This window comes from Puma concolor, chromosome D4, assembly GCF_028749965.1.
Source record: "Puma concolor isolate L17-30 chromosome D4, mPumCon1.1.hap2, whole genome shotgun sequence".
NCBI classification, from domain to species: domain Eukaryota; kingdom Metazoa; phylum Chordata; class Mammalia; order Carnivora; family Felidae; genus Puma; species Puma concolor.
In genome coordinates, this window is record NC_141679.1 from 5368831 (window position 1) to 5384395 (window position 15565).

General features: G+C 46.4%; 1 protein-coding gene across 4 annotated transcripts in view; it reads left to right on the forward strand.

Annotated features, from left to right (window-relative positions):
* Positions 1–15565, forward strand: part of LOC112868541 (contactin-associated protein-like 3) — a 194066-nt gene that overhangs the window by 114306 nt on the left and 64195 nt on the right. For all 4 annotated transcript variants that reach the window (XM_086684866.1, XM_086684864.1, XM_086684865.1 and 1 more), the window contains 2 exons: positions 6001–6172; positions 14344–14450. In XM_086684866.1, the coding sequence (XP_086540992.1) occupies positions 6001–6172; positions 14344–14450 (279 nt within the window). The remainder of the gene's footprint in view (positions 1–6000; positions 6173–14343; positions 14451–15565) is intronic.

The window sequence follows — 15565 nt, forward strand, 5'->3', positions numbered from 1 at the left end:
AACAATTCCAGGCAATGATTCAAACTAACCTAATCAACTGCTCGTGTTATACCAACATCACAGCATCTTTTTTCCTGGAGGAAGAATATATACTATCCAAAACACTCCACCGATGCCCTCACCAGGCTAAAACAAACGAAACCAAAGCAGACCAATTTACTGATACTAAGTAAAAAGACGAATATTATTTGCGGTCAAGGAAAATCAAGAAAGGGAGGTCTGGGACCAGTGAACATGGAGTTTTGGTTCTCAGTAGATGTACTGTATTCACAAGCTTTATGCACAGGTGAAGACTCCCTTGTCCAGAGCCCCTTGTCTCTACAGTCTGTTTGACTTTCCAGCTCTGTTCTGGGTAAAGTGGGTCATGTCAGGTTCAACTTGAGTGGAAACCTTGAGACCCCGAGACGTCAATGTTAGAGTTATTTTATCCAGTCCCAAGAATGGTTGATGGCAGCGTCTGTTTATTTAATTATCTTTGTCATTAATTTCCACCAGAAGCAGAATATGCATCATGTTTAACAAGCAAATTCACTTTATCCAATTCATGCTCTGTATTTCACAGAAACCAATACCCCATGTGCTGAGACCCTCCCTAACCAGTTCTTCTTCCCCTTGGGTTTCTCCCGATGGAGGGACCAATTGTAAATTCCCATTTACAGTCCGATCAGTCACATGCTTTCCCATAAAGACGGACGAGGACATCTGGCAGTTACAGTTAGGGTGGCCATATGATTTATTGTGCAAGCCAGGACACTTTAGCCAATGAAGGAGATGATCTCCTTAATTATGATGGGACAGCGGCACAAACCAGGGCTCTGTGGCTTTCTTTCCACGCGACGTGCCCTCTTGCCAATTAGCAGCCTTTCTCGTGTGTCCTGTCAACACTCCGTGGTTCCCTTTTTACTTCCCTCACTTTTCTCAGTCTGAGCTTTGTTGGTAAATTTTTCTTCCAACGATGGTTTTGCTCTGGCGTATCGTACAGAGCTTTGGTAAGGGATCTCTGTACCATTCAATAGCACGCTTGCACCACAGAGTGGGGGACTATTAACATCATGTTGAGCATCTCTCGAGCGTCCTTGCGTGAAACGTGAACAGGCCGGGGAACCAATGAGGACCGTAATGAGGCCTCACTGAGGACCCATCCTGGTGAGTGACATAAAGTGACAATTTCTCCGCCATCCTCAGAGGTACTTAAATTTCCGACCCCTTGGATAGTGACGGGTGTGTTCCATTAATGTAGCAGTAAATATTCCCTCTCCGCTTTGACTTCCATCTCGAATCAGGTCAGCGAGGAATGACCCTCTGCCTTTTTACCGTCGGGATTTCAGGCAGTCTTGAGCATGAATGAATGGGCGTCTTCCGGCCTGGGCTTCTCTGGGGCCGTGGCTCCTCCCCTCGTTTCCCGACCTCTGCAGCAATGAAGCACTTAGCGATCTGACCTTTCCTTCTTACAGTTCCACTTTGAGAACGTTTCCTTGTGACCGCTAGATTCTGTTTAGTTTTGTCCTTTACGGGAATAGTTAGGTACTGCACTGTGTTTTATTTGACTTTAAGTTTATTTGTTTATTATTTATTTTGAATTTCCTTAATATTTATTTATTTTTGAGAGAGAGACAGAGTGCAAGTGAGGAGGGGCAGAGAGACAGGGAGACACCGACTCGGAAGCAGGCTCCAGGCTCTGAGCTGTCAGCACAGAGCCCGACGCGGGGCTCGAACTCACGGACTGCGAGGTCATGACCTGAGCTGAAGTCAGATGCTTCACTGACTGAGACACCCAGGCGCCCATATTTATTATTTATTTTGAAAGAGAGAGAGAGAGTGTGAGCATGAGCCCAGGAGGGGCAGGGAGAGAGGGAGAGAGAGAATCCCAAGCAGGCTCCAAACTGTCAGCACAGAGCGAGATGCAGTCCTCGATCCCATGAACTGTGAGATCATGACCTGAGCCGAAATCCAGAGTTGAACGCTTAACCGACTAAGCTGCCCAGGCGCCCCGGATTCTGCTTTGTATTTTAGATGAGTTTGAGGCTTGTGATCCAGAGGAAGGGACGGTGGCTGGAGAGGAGTAAGCAAATGCCCTGTTCTTAAGCACTGTCAGTAGAAGTCACCTGTAAAGATATAAAGATGTACCAGGTTTGTTCCAAATATAACCCTTCAGAAATTCTTTTTTTTTTTTTTTAATTTTTTTTTTCAACGTTTATTTATTTTTGGGACAGAGAGAGACAGAGCATGAACGGGCGAGGGGCAGAGAGAGAGGGAGACACAGAATCGGAAACAGGCTCCAGGCTCTGAGCCATCAGCTCAGAGCCCGATGCGGGGCTCGAACTCACGGACCGTGAGATCGTGACCTGGCTGAAGTCGGACGCTTAACCGACTGCGCCACCCAGGCGCCCCCAGAAATTCTTTTACACGCCGAAATGTGCATATTTTCGCATAAAGCAAGGAAATGGTAAAGAACTTTAGAGTTAAGCAGTTCTTTGTGACGTCGAACCACACTTGAAGGGTCAAAGTCTCCATGAGGCTACCTTATGGGGTTGCATTGGGCCCAACAGAGTTGAACCTGATGCAGGCCTTGGCTGGTTTTGGATTGTATTTGTCAGGAATACAAAGCATCAAAGCCTCAGTCACTGAAGGAAAAGTGCATTTTGTGGAAGTTCTTAGGCAGCAAGCTCCTGGGACCGAGGGGGCTCCATGTTCTGTCCCCCCACCCTCTGGAAGGACACCAGTGACCTCAGGACAAAAGTTCAAAGAGAGAGGAAAGAAACACGTAGGAGTACAATGAGTAAAATCTTTATAAAATTACGGATTCCTTTTCATTAAGAAAAATAAGAGCCTTATAAAATAATCTCAAACCCAGGCTGTAAATATTAACCAAAAAAAAAAAAAATCCTTAATATTTAAGTAATTGGAAAATGATTTTTTTAATGATTTTTTTAAAAAGATGAATAATTAAGGGGCGCCTGGGTGGCGCAGTCGGTTGAGCGTCCGACTTCAGCCAGGTCACGATCTCGCGGTCCGTGAGTTCGAGCCCTGCGTCGGGCTCTGGGCTGATGGCTCGGAGCCTGGAGCCTGTTTCCGATTCTGTGTCTCCCTCTCTCTCTGCCCCTCCCCTGTTCATGCTCTGTCTCTGTCTGTCCCATAAATAAAATAAAAACGTTGAAAAAAAAAAAAAGATGATAATTAAGATCTTCTATCTCATAAGTTAAAAGAAAACATTCCCCTGGAGGTGATGTGAATGAAACATAATTATATAAGGGAAAGAATAAATAAAATAGGTAAATTTTTCACGAAGCATGCAATTTACTGCGCGATTGCTCGGGCTTAAAACCATATTGATTATTTAAAAATGCTGTGCTTCGTTCGTGTTTGCCTGTGGAAATAAAGTATTCAGTTAGGTGAAAACTTGGTGATTTTATCCCACGTCGCTGCAGGTGGGTTCCCCGGGAAGCCGCCTCTCTGCCTGGCACCTTTGTGTACCGGGGTTTGGTGAGGTTAATTCTTGGGAACGTTCCTCGGAAGGTCGAGAGAGCAGCTGGGATGAACAGAGACAAGTTGAGGCGTGGATGCAGTTCCAACAGGAGCCTCAGGACGTCCCGCGGAGGCTCTGAAGCATTCTGCCCTTCAGAGACGTCCCAGGAGGGAAATGGCAGTAGACCACCCACTGACCACTTTGTTGCACCCCTGGGCGCTGGCCATCCCCCCCCAGTTCTGGGGGAGACCCTCAGCCTCTGTCCTAAAAATGAAGTGTGGCGGGTTGGGCGGTGTCTTGGGAACTAGGCTCTGTATGCAGATTTCCTCCAGGTGTTGCCTTTTACAAAAGCATTTACGGTGACTGTTCCCTTTTTTCTGGAGCTGTTCCTTTCCTCCCAAACCCGAGGCATGTTGCAGTACTCAAATCTGCGATGCCTGTAGAAGGCAGCTCAGCAGGGGCTGGGAGAGCCCCACATGTGGCCCCCACACGTGGGGAAGGAGGTGGTTCTGAACCCCATTTGCTTGGATTGTGATTTCAAAGCCGTGACCTGGCTCACCATTACTCTGATAGCATTGTCTTCTTGGGAAACCCAAGGGGATACAATAAAATCACTGGGAATTGTGGTTTGTAATGGTAAAAGATACCCTGAGGCGTATCAAAAATTTTAAGGGTTTATTTGAACAAAGATTGATTCAGATTGGGCAACAGCAAACCAGAGGTGGTTAGGGGGGCTCCGTAGAGACAGGAGCCAGGGGACAGGCTTCTATAGAGAAGGTGCGGAAGCAAAGAAAGGAAATTATTGATTGGCTATAGCTTAAAGCCTGGTTAGCTGTTCGTGATGGGCTGTCCTTAGGGTTTGATTTCAGAACCCGGGGGCATTTAAAGGCCCAGACTTTGGTTTGCTTTCCGAGGCCACTAAAGCTTTTGGTGAGCTGCCTCTGTCTGGTGGCCCCCTTGCTTAATTAATTTAACAGTAATTACACCGCACCAATTAGTGACTGCGGCATGACTTGTAAAATTTAACTCTTACTCTTGGAAACCATCAAAGCCCATTTCTTTTTTTCATGGTGTAGTCTGATGCTAATTTTTCTCCATTATTTTCAGTGCCATATCATCGTGAGATCCTTGTTCATTTTGTGTGTTACTGTTAAAAGGTAGTTGATTAAATTGCCTAATTCAGAAACAATTAGAAATGTACATATGGATTGTTCTTAGATTTCCTTGAACAGTTAAAATCAAACATGGTTTTAAATATGCCTGTGCTTGGGGTGCCTGGGTGGCTCAGTCGGTTAAGCATCCGACTTGGGCTCAGGTCATGATCTTGCGATTGGTGGGTTCGAGCCCCCTGTTGGGCTCTGTGCTGACGGCTCAGAGCCTGGAGCCTGCTTCGGATTCTGTCTCCCTCTCTCTCTGCCACCCCCCCCCCACTCACACTCTGGGAGTTATTTCAATAAATAAACATTGAAAAAAACTTAAATATGCCTGTGCTTGTGCGCACACATATGCACTTACAGAGTGGAAGTTTCACATACATAATTCTTTTCCTTTTTTTTTTTTTTTAAGTGTATTCATTTATTATTTCGGAGAGAGAGAGAGAGGGCACAAGGTTGGGGGGGTGGGCAGAGAGAGCGGGGGGGGGGAGACACAGACTCTGAAGCAGCCTCCAAGCTCTGAGCCATTAGCATAGAGCCCAATGAGGGGCTCAAACTCACAAACCACAAGATTCGTGACCTGAGCTGAAGTCGGATGCTTAACTGACTGAGCCACCCAGGCACCCCTCTCTGACCAGTTGTAATCAAACTCTGTTTTAAAATTTTTTTAATGTTTATTTATTTTTGGGACAGAGAGAGACAGAGCATGAATGGGGGAGGGGCAGAGAGAGAGGGAGACACAGAATCGGAAGCAGGCTCCAGGCTCTGAGCCGTCAGCCCAGAGCCCGACGCGGGGCTCGAACTCACGGACCTCAAGATAGTGACCTGAGCTGAAGTCGGACGCTTAACTGAGCCACCCAGGCGCCCCTCAAACAATGTTTTATGCCTGTGTCTGTGTGCGCACGCATGAACGTACAGAGTAGAAATTTCACATGACGTAATTATTTTTCAAGTATCTTAAATTTAGCAGGTCCTATTATGCCTGTGAGTTTTTTCTCTGATTCTGTTATCACATGCCCTTTATTTAGTTCACATGGTTTCATATCATGCTAAAAGGAGTGATTTTTTCTGTGCGCTTGCACGAGAGGAATCACATTTTGCTGAAATTAAACATGCCTTGACTCTATGGGTAGGGTTGCGCGTCCTACCTTCGGCCCATCCGCCCGTAAGCCTGGTTCCGCTTGTTGTTTCTATGCTTTACCGAAACCGCTAGCTTCTGTTCTTTTCAGCCACCCGTCACCCCCTCCGTGAGCAGTATGGCCCTGCCGAAAAGTTAGAAAGCCTCGTCCTCAGGAGGAGGCGGCAAACTTGCATTTAAGAAACACTGTGCACTATTTTGGTCACGACGGTTGACTTTCTCCTTTGTGTATCTCCGTGCAGGCTGTCCTGACAGCGTCTCTGGCTCTGGATGTGGAGGTCCCCTGGGCGGCTTTCAGGGCTGCCTGAGGCTCATCTCCATTGGCGACAAGGCGGTGGATCCCATCACGGTGCAGCAGGGGGCGCTGGGGAGTTTCCGTGACCTCCAGATAGACACATGCGGCCTCACAGACAGGTAAAGCCATCCCGTGTCATTTTAGCATTCTTGATTTCAGCCGTTTGATCGTAGATTGAAAAAAATGGACAGCGGAGAAAAAGCGCCTTCTTCTAGCTCCTCTCTTCCTGATATCCAGTCCCAATGGAAAAGTTGTGATTACGTTGAAAACAAGAAAATGACAGTCTTTCTTTTTGAATAATTGCTCCTTTGAATGATAATATTTTCTTAGAAGACACACTCTCATGAATTTTCCTTGTGTCTGTCCCCACACTGCTTAGTTGTTACAGAATTCTGTTTGTGGTGCTATAATTATTGAGCGTAAATACTGATGAGTAGAAATACTTTTAAGAATTTTTCCACTGCACCAAAACAGATTAGAATAGTCTACAGAGATAATGAATCACCGAGGACCAGTAAGTCAATGTGGTCAGCTGGATTGACCCCACACTCCCTTTTCTACGTGGAAAATGAAAAGTGTTCCTTGGAGAAAGATTGAGCCTTTGGAGATTTCTGGTCATGTAAACACAACAAAGAATGGAAAGAACCCAGTTACCACAGGCTGAACATGGTACTGGTTCCCTGAGGGAGATGAGACAAGCAGGGCTTTTACAGAGAACAGATTGGTGGTGCCCGTGGTGGTGTGGGGGAGTGGGAGTGGCTGAAAGAGGTGAAAAGGTACTGGGGCACCTGGGTGGCTCAGTCAGTTGAGCATCTGATTCTTGTTACTGGCTCAGGTCGTGATCTCATGGTTCGTGGGATCGAGCCCGTCAGGCCGTGTGCTAACAGCACAGAGCCTGCTGGGGATTCTCTCTCTCCCTCTCTCTCTCTCTCTCTCTCTCTCTCTCTGCTCCTCCCCCGCGGTGTGTTCTCTCTTTCTCCAAAAAAAAAAAAAGGCACAAACTTCCAGTTATATAAGAAGTCTCATGGGGACGTAAGGTACAGCATAATGCCTCGAGTTAATAATACTGTTTTGTATATTTGAAAGTTGCTAAGAGAGGAAGGAGATCTTTCATCGCAAGAAAAAACTTTTCACGGGACAATATATACAAATATCCAATCATCATGTTGTCCCCCTTTAACTCATATAATGTGAGTCAATTAGAGAAGAGTTTTGAAACAACAGCGTGTTAAAATTGCTAAGCATTGCACCTTTTATTCAAATGGTCTCATTAGTCATGCTATCGGACTGTCAGTTATTTTGGCCAAAAGGAACTAAATCTTTTTCTGTGCCTGATGGGTGTAGCCTCCTGCAGTAGGAGTGACGTATATCCCTGCTGAATAAACAAACGCGCTCCAGACACCCTCGCACGTCCGTGCCCGGCCAACCCCTTCAAAGGTCACACTTTGCAAAGTGCTTTGTGCGGTAAATCTGGTTCTTTAAAAAAATATTTTTTTGATGTTTATTTATTTTTGAGAGAGAGAGAGAATGAGTGAGAGTGGGGTGCAGGGGCAGACAGAGAAGGAGAAAGAGAATCCCGAGCAGGCTCCTCACTGTCTGCACAGAGCCCCGTGCGGAGTCGAAGTCAGACGCTCAACTGACTGAGCCACCTAGGTGCCCCACGGCAAATCTGTTCCAAGTTTAGCGCTCACTGCAATTCCACGTCATGTCCGATAAAGTATGAGTTATGTTGCAGTTTGGCAACGTGTTAGGAAACTGTGAATTCCAGTACGTGAAGTATTAACTCGTGAGAACGTGATTTCGTTAATGCCGATGTTCATGTGCATGGTTCACCTTCTGTTCGTCTGTGGGAAGTTAGATCGGTGCCCGGAGAATTCCCTCCCAAAGCATGATGTGGTCACAGTGATTTCTCTGACATAAGAAATGCATGTTGCCCCTTTGTGCATACAAGTCTTTTAGCCCCCCCAAAATCGTGTGTGGTGCATGTATAGGTGTGTGTATATATATATCACCAAATAGAAAGATTTTCCTTATCACACGCAAAAATGGATTTTAGAAATATGTTCCAAGAATGGATGGAGACATCTGGCATATTAAGTTACCTCCTTTCGGCACAAATTGAGGTTCATGGCAGCTCCGTACATGGGTGTGAAAAGAGCTGTTGACTCTTTGGCCGATACAGTCGATAATTGCAATTTTTAACGGTTTAACGTCTAAAAACGTGTCCTTATTCTCCACTACTAAAAATGTTCATTTCTCCTTAGCCCTTCCAGCCATACGTACCAACTGAGTGTCCAATGCACCACAAACGGGATTCACGTAAACACACGACAGAGCAAACGTCCACACCCAGGCTCTTGCCGGCTGCCCGTTGCTGAGCCCGGCCACCCGCCCAGCCCACACCCTGCCTGTCCAGAGCAAGTCGTGGTGTGCTCAGTAAAGCTGAGATTTATTATTAAAATGCAAGTGATTTTATGACTTTTATCCGTCAGGCATGGGAGTTCATAATTCATGATGCGTAACAGCATTCCTGGCCCGACGATACTGCAGGGTTATGAAAGGATGTTTGAAATCTCATGGGACGTAGGAAACCTTTCTGAGCCACACAAGGACTCGTGCACCTGGTGATCTGTCTTCCCCGGGGCCCCCGTGACACAGGGAGAGCGGTGGGTTCTTTGGAACAAGGTTTCTAGGAGGAGGTAGCCGGGAGGAGGGATCGTGTCTTACACCAATTGTGTTTTGGACGTTAGGATTTCATGTCATATACCTCGGGTTACACAGTCTGGTCAGGGTTTCTTTTGAGAATCACGGGAGTGCCGTCTTGAACACCGCTAGGCCTGGATTGTACGGATGGGGCCACTTTTCCCACTTCTTTGGCCTCTGTCTGGCGTTAATCTTCTAGACGCTAAGCGCACCATCGTGCCCTATACGCGTCGTTTCTTGGAGAGAGTTAGTAGGCTTATTCTCTTAGAGAGGATAAGTAGTTGAGGTTGTGGGGGGTTGTGGAGACATGGAGGAAGGGTCCCTGATTTGCTCCGGGACGAGGCAGGGCTTTTGGAGAGGAGGGAGGGACATCTAGAGTGGGGTGCAAGGTGGGTAAGTCCGTCAAGTGAGAGAGGCTACATACGCATCCAGGGAAGGTACAGCCTTGTGCCCAAGCCCAAGTGCAGCCATGAGTCTACCGGTTCGAGCACGGCCTGCTGTACCAGTTGGGTGTCTGAGAAGGAGGAGCAGGGGGTGGTGAGAGATGGGGCTGCCTCACTGCGCGGGGCTGCACCACAGAGGCCTGGCGGCGAAGCCGAAGTCTGGACGTTGACCTGAGGCTCCCTGAGGCATCTCTGAAGGCTTCAGTTAGGCAGTACGGCCCACGGCGGGGAGAGGATTTGGGTGTGGGCTGAAGAGAGAGGGTGTGTGGTGGGAGGCCGGGGAAGGGGCTGCCTACCTGTGGGAAGGGATGATGGCCCGAAGTAGGGAAGAGAAAAACAGGGCTGGCTCCTACATGTTTGGGGAACATCGTGACAAGTACATGTTTGGGGAACATCGTGACAAGTTGACGCGCTGCCGGGCTGTGGGGTGGCGGAGAAGGATGAGTCAGGATGGGCCTCAGGTTCTGGCCTGGACAGCTGGATAAAGGGTGACCTCACCGCTCGATGGGATGGTGATGGAGAAGCACCATCTTGGGAGGCCCAGAGTCAAGAGGTTTCGTTATTAGGTCTTAAGATATTTTGAGAATGCTAGAGGCACAAAATCCTTAGGTTGGGGAGAACCTTAAACATGACATCTGCTGACGCTTCCATCCCCAAGCAGGGATCTCGTTTTCACTCACCGTGGAGAAGAGGCTCCGGCTTCTGTTCCACCTTTCAGGAACCGGACGCTTCCCCGCTCACCGAACGCTTCATCCGTGTCTCTGTCCCACCCAGATTTCCAGCTTTAATCTTCATCTTCCCTGTTGTAAAGCTGTGCCCACTTTAGCCCCCCACAGCCCGACAAGTCCCCGGTGAATTCCCTGAATTGGCTCTCGTCCGGGCTCGAGTCTGTTCTCTTAGCAATGTTTTACAGGTTAAGTACTATCCCCATCCTGACTGCCCTCCTGCGCATCAACTCTGGCCAACATCTTCCCTGAAACCGGAAGGAACCTGGCCCGTGCGTGGTGTGGAGGTTTCATAACTTCCCTTCCCATAGAAACTTGGTACAGACTAAGCTCTCCTCATCTGCGTGTGAGCACAGCCCCGGCGCTAGACTTCCGGTTCCCCACCAATCTTCGGCGGTGGCACGGCATCCAAGTCAGGTTAAGGTACACGCTGGTGTGCCTGCACACGCACACACGTGAAGGTTTTCTTACTACGGCTCATACCTCTCTCTGGTCTTCCTTGTGCACGCTGGGTCCCGCCAGGAAAGCAGGAGGTTTGGGGTAACGAAGCCGACCTCAGGCGTGGGAGGGCCCCGGAAACTGCAGCCATTGAAGGAAGAACCAAAAGGGCCAAAGACACGGGGACAGCAGTCACGAAGGGAGGGGCCCGGATGTCGACTGACCTGCCTCGTAATCCTTGGAGGTGAAGAGACACCCTTCTGTTTTCCCAGGAAGCCCGCCTTCTGGTTCTTGGCCTGGAATCAGGTGTCTCCCACTCAAATGGCAGAAGGCCCAGCAGAGAGCGTGCCTATGCGTCCTTGGAAAGAAATTGGGCTCATTTCCAGCATCTCTCTCTCAAACAGTAAGGGAGTGCTCAGTGCTCACTGCTCATAGAGTAGAAGCAACCCAAAGTTACTCATCCCTTTGACTTCTTGAGCTCCAGAGGGAATAGTTACGTAGCTCCTGCAAACGTGTGAGGCTTTTGAGTGACTGTGTTTAGAGCTTAAACTGAGAGGCAGTGTGGCTTGTCGGGACCCAGGTCCTCCACCTTTGAATTGACGCGGGTCTTCTTTTCTACATCATTGGCAAAGCCGTGATATCCTGTTCCTTTGTAAGGCTGTGACGGATTTGGTTTATCCATTCGTCACTTGGTGGGCATTTGGGTTGTTTCTACTTTTTGGCTATTACGAGTCGTGCCGATAAGAACATTCACGTGCAGGTGTTTGTGTGGACATGTGTTTTCAGTTCTGTTGGGCGTGTACCCAGGAGCGAAATTGCTGCCAGTGGTGACTCTGCGTCTAACTGAGGAACTTCCAGATTGACTTCTAAAGCACCATTTTATCGTCCCAACAGCGACGTAGAAGGGTCCAGATCCTTCTCATTCCTGTCAACACCTGTTCTACCTTTCTGATGATGGCCATCCTGGTGGGTGGGAAGTGGCATCTCACTGAGGTTTTGGTTTGCACTTTCCTAATGACTGCCGATGTGGAACATGTTTTCATATGTGTATTTGCCATTTTTATATCTTCTTTTGTATGGCATCTGCTCAGATCTTGTGAGCCAGTTTTTAATTGGTGGTTCATGTGCCTTCCGTTGGGTTTTAAAAGAGTTTACCTAGGGGCTCCTGGGCGGCTCGGTCGGTGAAGCGTCCAACCTTTGATTTCAGCTCAGGTTATGATCGATCTCACGGTTTGCGAGATCGAGCCCCGTGTCGGGCTCTGCGCTGGCAGCACGGAGCCTGCTGGGGATTCTCTGTCTCCCTCTGCCCCTCCCCTGTGCTCTCTCCTCCCTCTCTCAAAATAAATAAGTAAATAAATAAACTGAAAAAATAAAAGTGTTTCCCTTGTATTTCGGATAACAAGCCCGTGTCAAGTGTGTGTTTCGCCAAGACTGTCTCCTAGACTGTGGTGTGTAACCTCATTCCCTTAACAATGTCATTGATGGCGAAGTTTTAAATTTTAATGAAATCTAAATTACCCATTTTTTTTCTTTCATAGACCGTATCTGAAAAGTCATCACCAAACCCAAGATCAGCTAGATTTTCCGTTTTGTTGTCTTCCGGGAGTTTAAGAGTTTGGTATTTTACATTTAGGTCTATGGTCTCCCTTGAGTTAACTTTTAAAATTTTTAACATTTTTAATTGCAATACAGTTGTCATAGTACATTTTAGGCGTACAGCATAGTGATTTAACAAGAATATACATTATGGGGCTCACCAGGAGAAGTGTAGTTACCATGTGTTACCAGGCAAAGTTACTGGAATACTGTTGACTATGTTCTCCATGCTGTATTTTTCATCCTTGTCGTTTGGTTTATAACTGGCAGTCTGTACCTCTTAATCCCCCTCACATATTTTGCCCACTCCTACCCCCATCATCTGGCGACCACCATTTTCATCTCATATTTGAGTCTGGTTCTCTTTTTTTTTTTTTTATTGTTTTTTGTTTGTGTATTTGTTTTTTAGATCCCACATATAAGTGGAACCATCTGGTATTTGTCTTTCCCCTTCTGACTTATTTCACTTAGCGTAACACTCTCTAGGTCCATTCCTGTTGTATCAAATAGCAAGACTTCATTTATTTTATGGTCGAGTAACATACCATTGTGTATATATGCGACATCTTCCTTATCCACTCATGTATGGATGAATACTTAGGTTGCTTCCATATTTTGGATATTATAAACACTGCTGCGGTCAACATACGGGTGCATGTACCCTTTCAAATTCATGTTTTTGTTTTCCTTGGGTAAATGCTGAGAAGTGGCATTACTGGATCCTATGGTATTTCTGTTTTCACTTTCCTGGAGAACCTTCAGACCGTTTCCATAGTTGACGGACCAATTTACATTCCCACCAACAGTGCACAAGGGCTCCCTTTCACCACATTCTTCTCAACATTTATTATTTCTTGTCTTCTTGGTACGAGCCATTCTGACTGGTCTGAGGTGGTATCTCACTGTGGTTTTGATCTGCATTTCCCTGATGATGAGTGATGTTGAGCAGCTTTTCATGAGTCTGTTGGCCATCTGGATGTCTTCTTTGCAAGCCTGTCTATTCAGATTCTGTGTTCCTTTTTTAATTGAATTACTTGTTGTTGTTGCTGTTGAGTTGTACCAATTCTTTATATATTTTGGTTATTAAGCCCTTCTCAGACCTATCACTTGCAAGTATCCTCTTCCATTCAATAAGTTGCCTTTTTGTTTTGTTGATGGCTTCCTTCTCTGTGCAGAAGCGTTTTAGTTTGATGTAGGCCCAATAGTTTATTTTTACTTTTGTTTCCCTTGCCTGAGGAAAAATATTAGTAAGTCTGATGTGCAAGAGGTTATTGCCTGTGTTTTCTTCTACGAGTTTTATGATTTCAGGCCACAAATTTAGGTCTTTAACCCATTTTGAGTTCATTTTTATGTATAGTGTAAGAACATGGTCCGGTTTCATACTTTCACGTGTGGCTGTCCAGTTTTCCCAACATTTATTGAAGAGACTGTCTGTTCGACACTGTATATTCTTACCTCCTCTGCCATAGATTAATTGACCATATACATGTGGGTTTATTTCTGCACTCTTATTTCTGTTGCATTGATCTTTGTGTCTGTTTTTGTGCCAGTACCATACTCTTTCGACTACTACAACTCTGTAGTATAGTTTAAAATCGAGAATTATATCTCCAGCTTTGTTCTTCTCTCTCAAGATTGTTTTGACTATTCAGGGTCTTTTGTGGTTTCACACAAATTTGGGGATTTTTTGTTTTGGTTCTGTGAAAAGTACTATTGGCATTTTCATAGGGATTGCATTCAATCTGTAGATTGCTTTGGGTAGTATGGACATGGGTAGTACGAACAGGGTTCTTCCAATCCATGAGCATAGTATGTCTTTCTGTTTGTGTTGTCTTCGGTTTCTATCATCAATGTATTATGATTTTCCGGGGGAAGGTCTTTCATCTCCCAAATTCTAGCCTCTACTGTATCTGTTTGCTGATGTCCCATCTGTCGGAGCTGGTCACATGCCCAACCCAGATTCAAGGTGGAGAGGAATGCCTCTCTGCGGAAGGATCTGTAGGTCCCAGTTCAAGGACACGGAAGCAGGGAGGGGAACAATTGTGTCTGCCCGTGGCCATTGCTAGCAGTTTATATCTCGGGTCATGTAATGAAATGGATCTTGCCTTATTCGTGAAAAAGCAAACACATTTTTTGATAATGCAACGGGTAGAAAATGTATCTGTCGCAAATACGTGACAATTGGCAGCATCTAATGGGTTTCTTAGTTGGTCGTGGGTATCGCCTTAGGAAACCTTCTTGACAGATCTAACAATTTTTGTTCATGTTGCAATTTTTCTCTTCAAGCCACTGTCATTACTGTCTTCCACTGTAACGTGTCGGTGAAGATACACGTGTTCTCCTGACTGAATGTGGGAAGTAACGGTTGTTTGTGTTCTCTCGTAGGTGTTTGCCCAGCTATTGTGAGCACGGGGGCGAATGTTCCCAGTCCTGGGACACCTTTTCCTGTGACTGTGCGCACACTGGCTACCTGGGCGCGACCTGCCATTCCCGTAAGCCCCACACCCTGCCTGTTCCCTTTTCTGTCCTGATTTCCATGCAGTTCTCCTTTCCTTTTCTTTCTTTTTTTTTAACGTTTATTTATTTATTAGAGAGAGAGAGAGAGAGAGAGAGAGAGGGCATGTGCGCGCGAGCATGAGTGGGGGAGGGGCAGAGAGAAAGGGAGACAGAGAATCCCGAGCAGGCTCCAGGCTTTCAGCACAGAGCCTGATGCCGGGCTCGAACTCATGAAACCGTGAGATCCTGACCTGAGTCAAAAGCAAGAGTCAAAGGCTTAACCGACTGAGCCTCCCAGGTGCCCCCTTCTTTCCTTTTCATTATTTCGTGTATATGTGTCTGTGTCTGTGCAACCACGTTCTGGGAAGTAACAACAAAAACAAGTTTTTAGGGACCAATTTTTGTCTGGTCTCTTTTTTTTTAATTTTTAGAATATTTATTAATTTTTTTTTGTCAAATGCTGATTTATTAAAGAAACAAAACTTAAGCATTATCAAGTTTCAGACAGAGCTCAGCATTCCCCCCCTTATGGTTTTTCTGTACATTTTCTGGTAAGACTTAACATTTTATCTTTCTTAACAAAAAATACATATTTAGGGGTGCCTGGGTGGCTCAGTCAGTTAAGGGTCCGACTGTTGATTTCGGTTCATGTCATGAACTCATGGTTGGCGAGATAATTTTTGAGAGGGACAGGGAGAGCGCAAGTGGGGGAGGGGCAGGGAGAGAGGGAGACACAGAATCCGAAGCAGGGTCCGGGCTCTGAGCTGTCAGCACGGAGCCCCACGAGGGGCCCGAACTCCCGAACCCTGAGATCAGGACCTGAGCTGAAGTGGGACACTTAACCGACTGAGCCACCCAGGTGCCCCATGCCTGGTTTATTTTTAATCAGTTTTATTTCCTAGTGATGTCAAGGCAGTTTACAGAAATACGTAGTATCAGATAGGATGGAAAAAAAAAAAAAGAAAGCAGCAGGCAAAGAAAAATAAATACAGGAAAATAAAATGTAATAAAAACCCCCAATACGAGAAACAATCTAGACAGCATGATCACGTTACTCTGTTCCTCGCGTCGGACCCGGTTTTAGTTCTCCAGTCCTGTCTGCCGAAGTAAA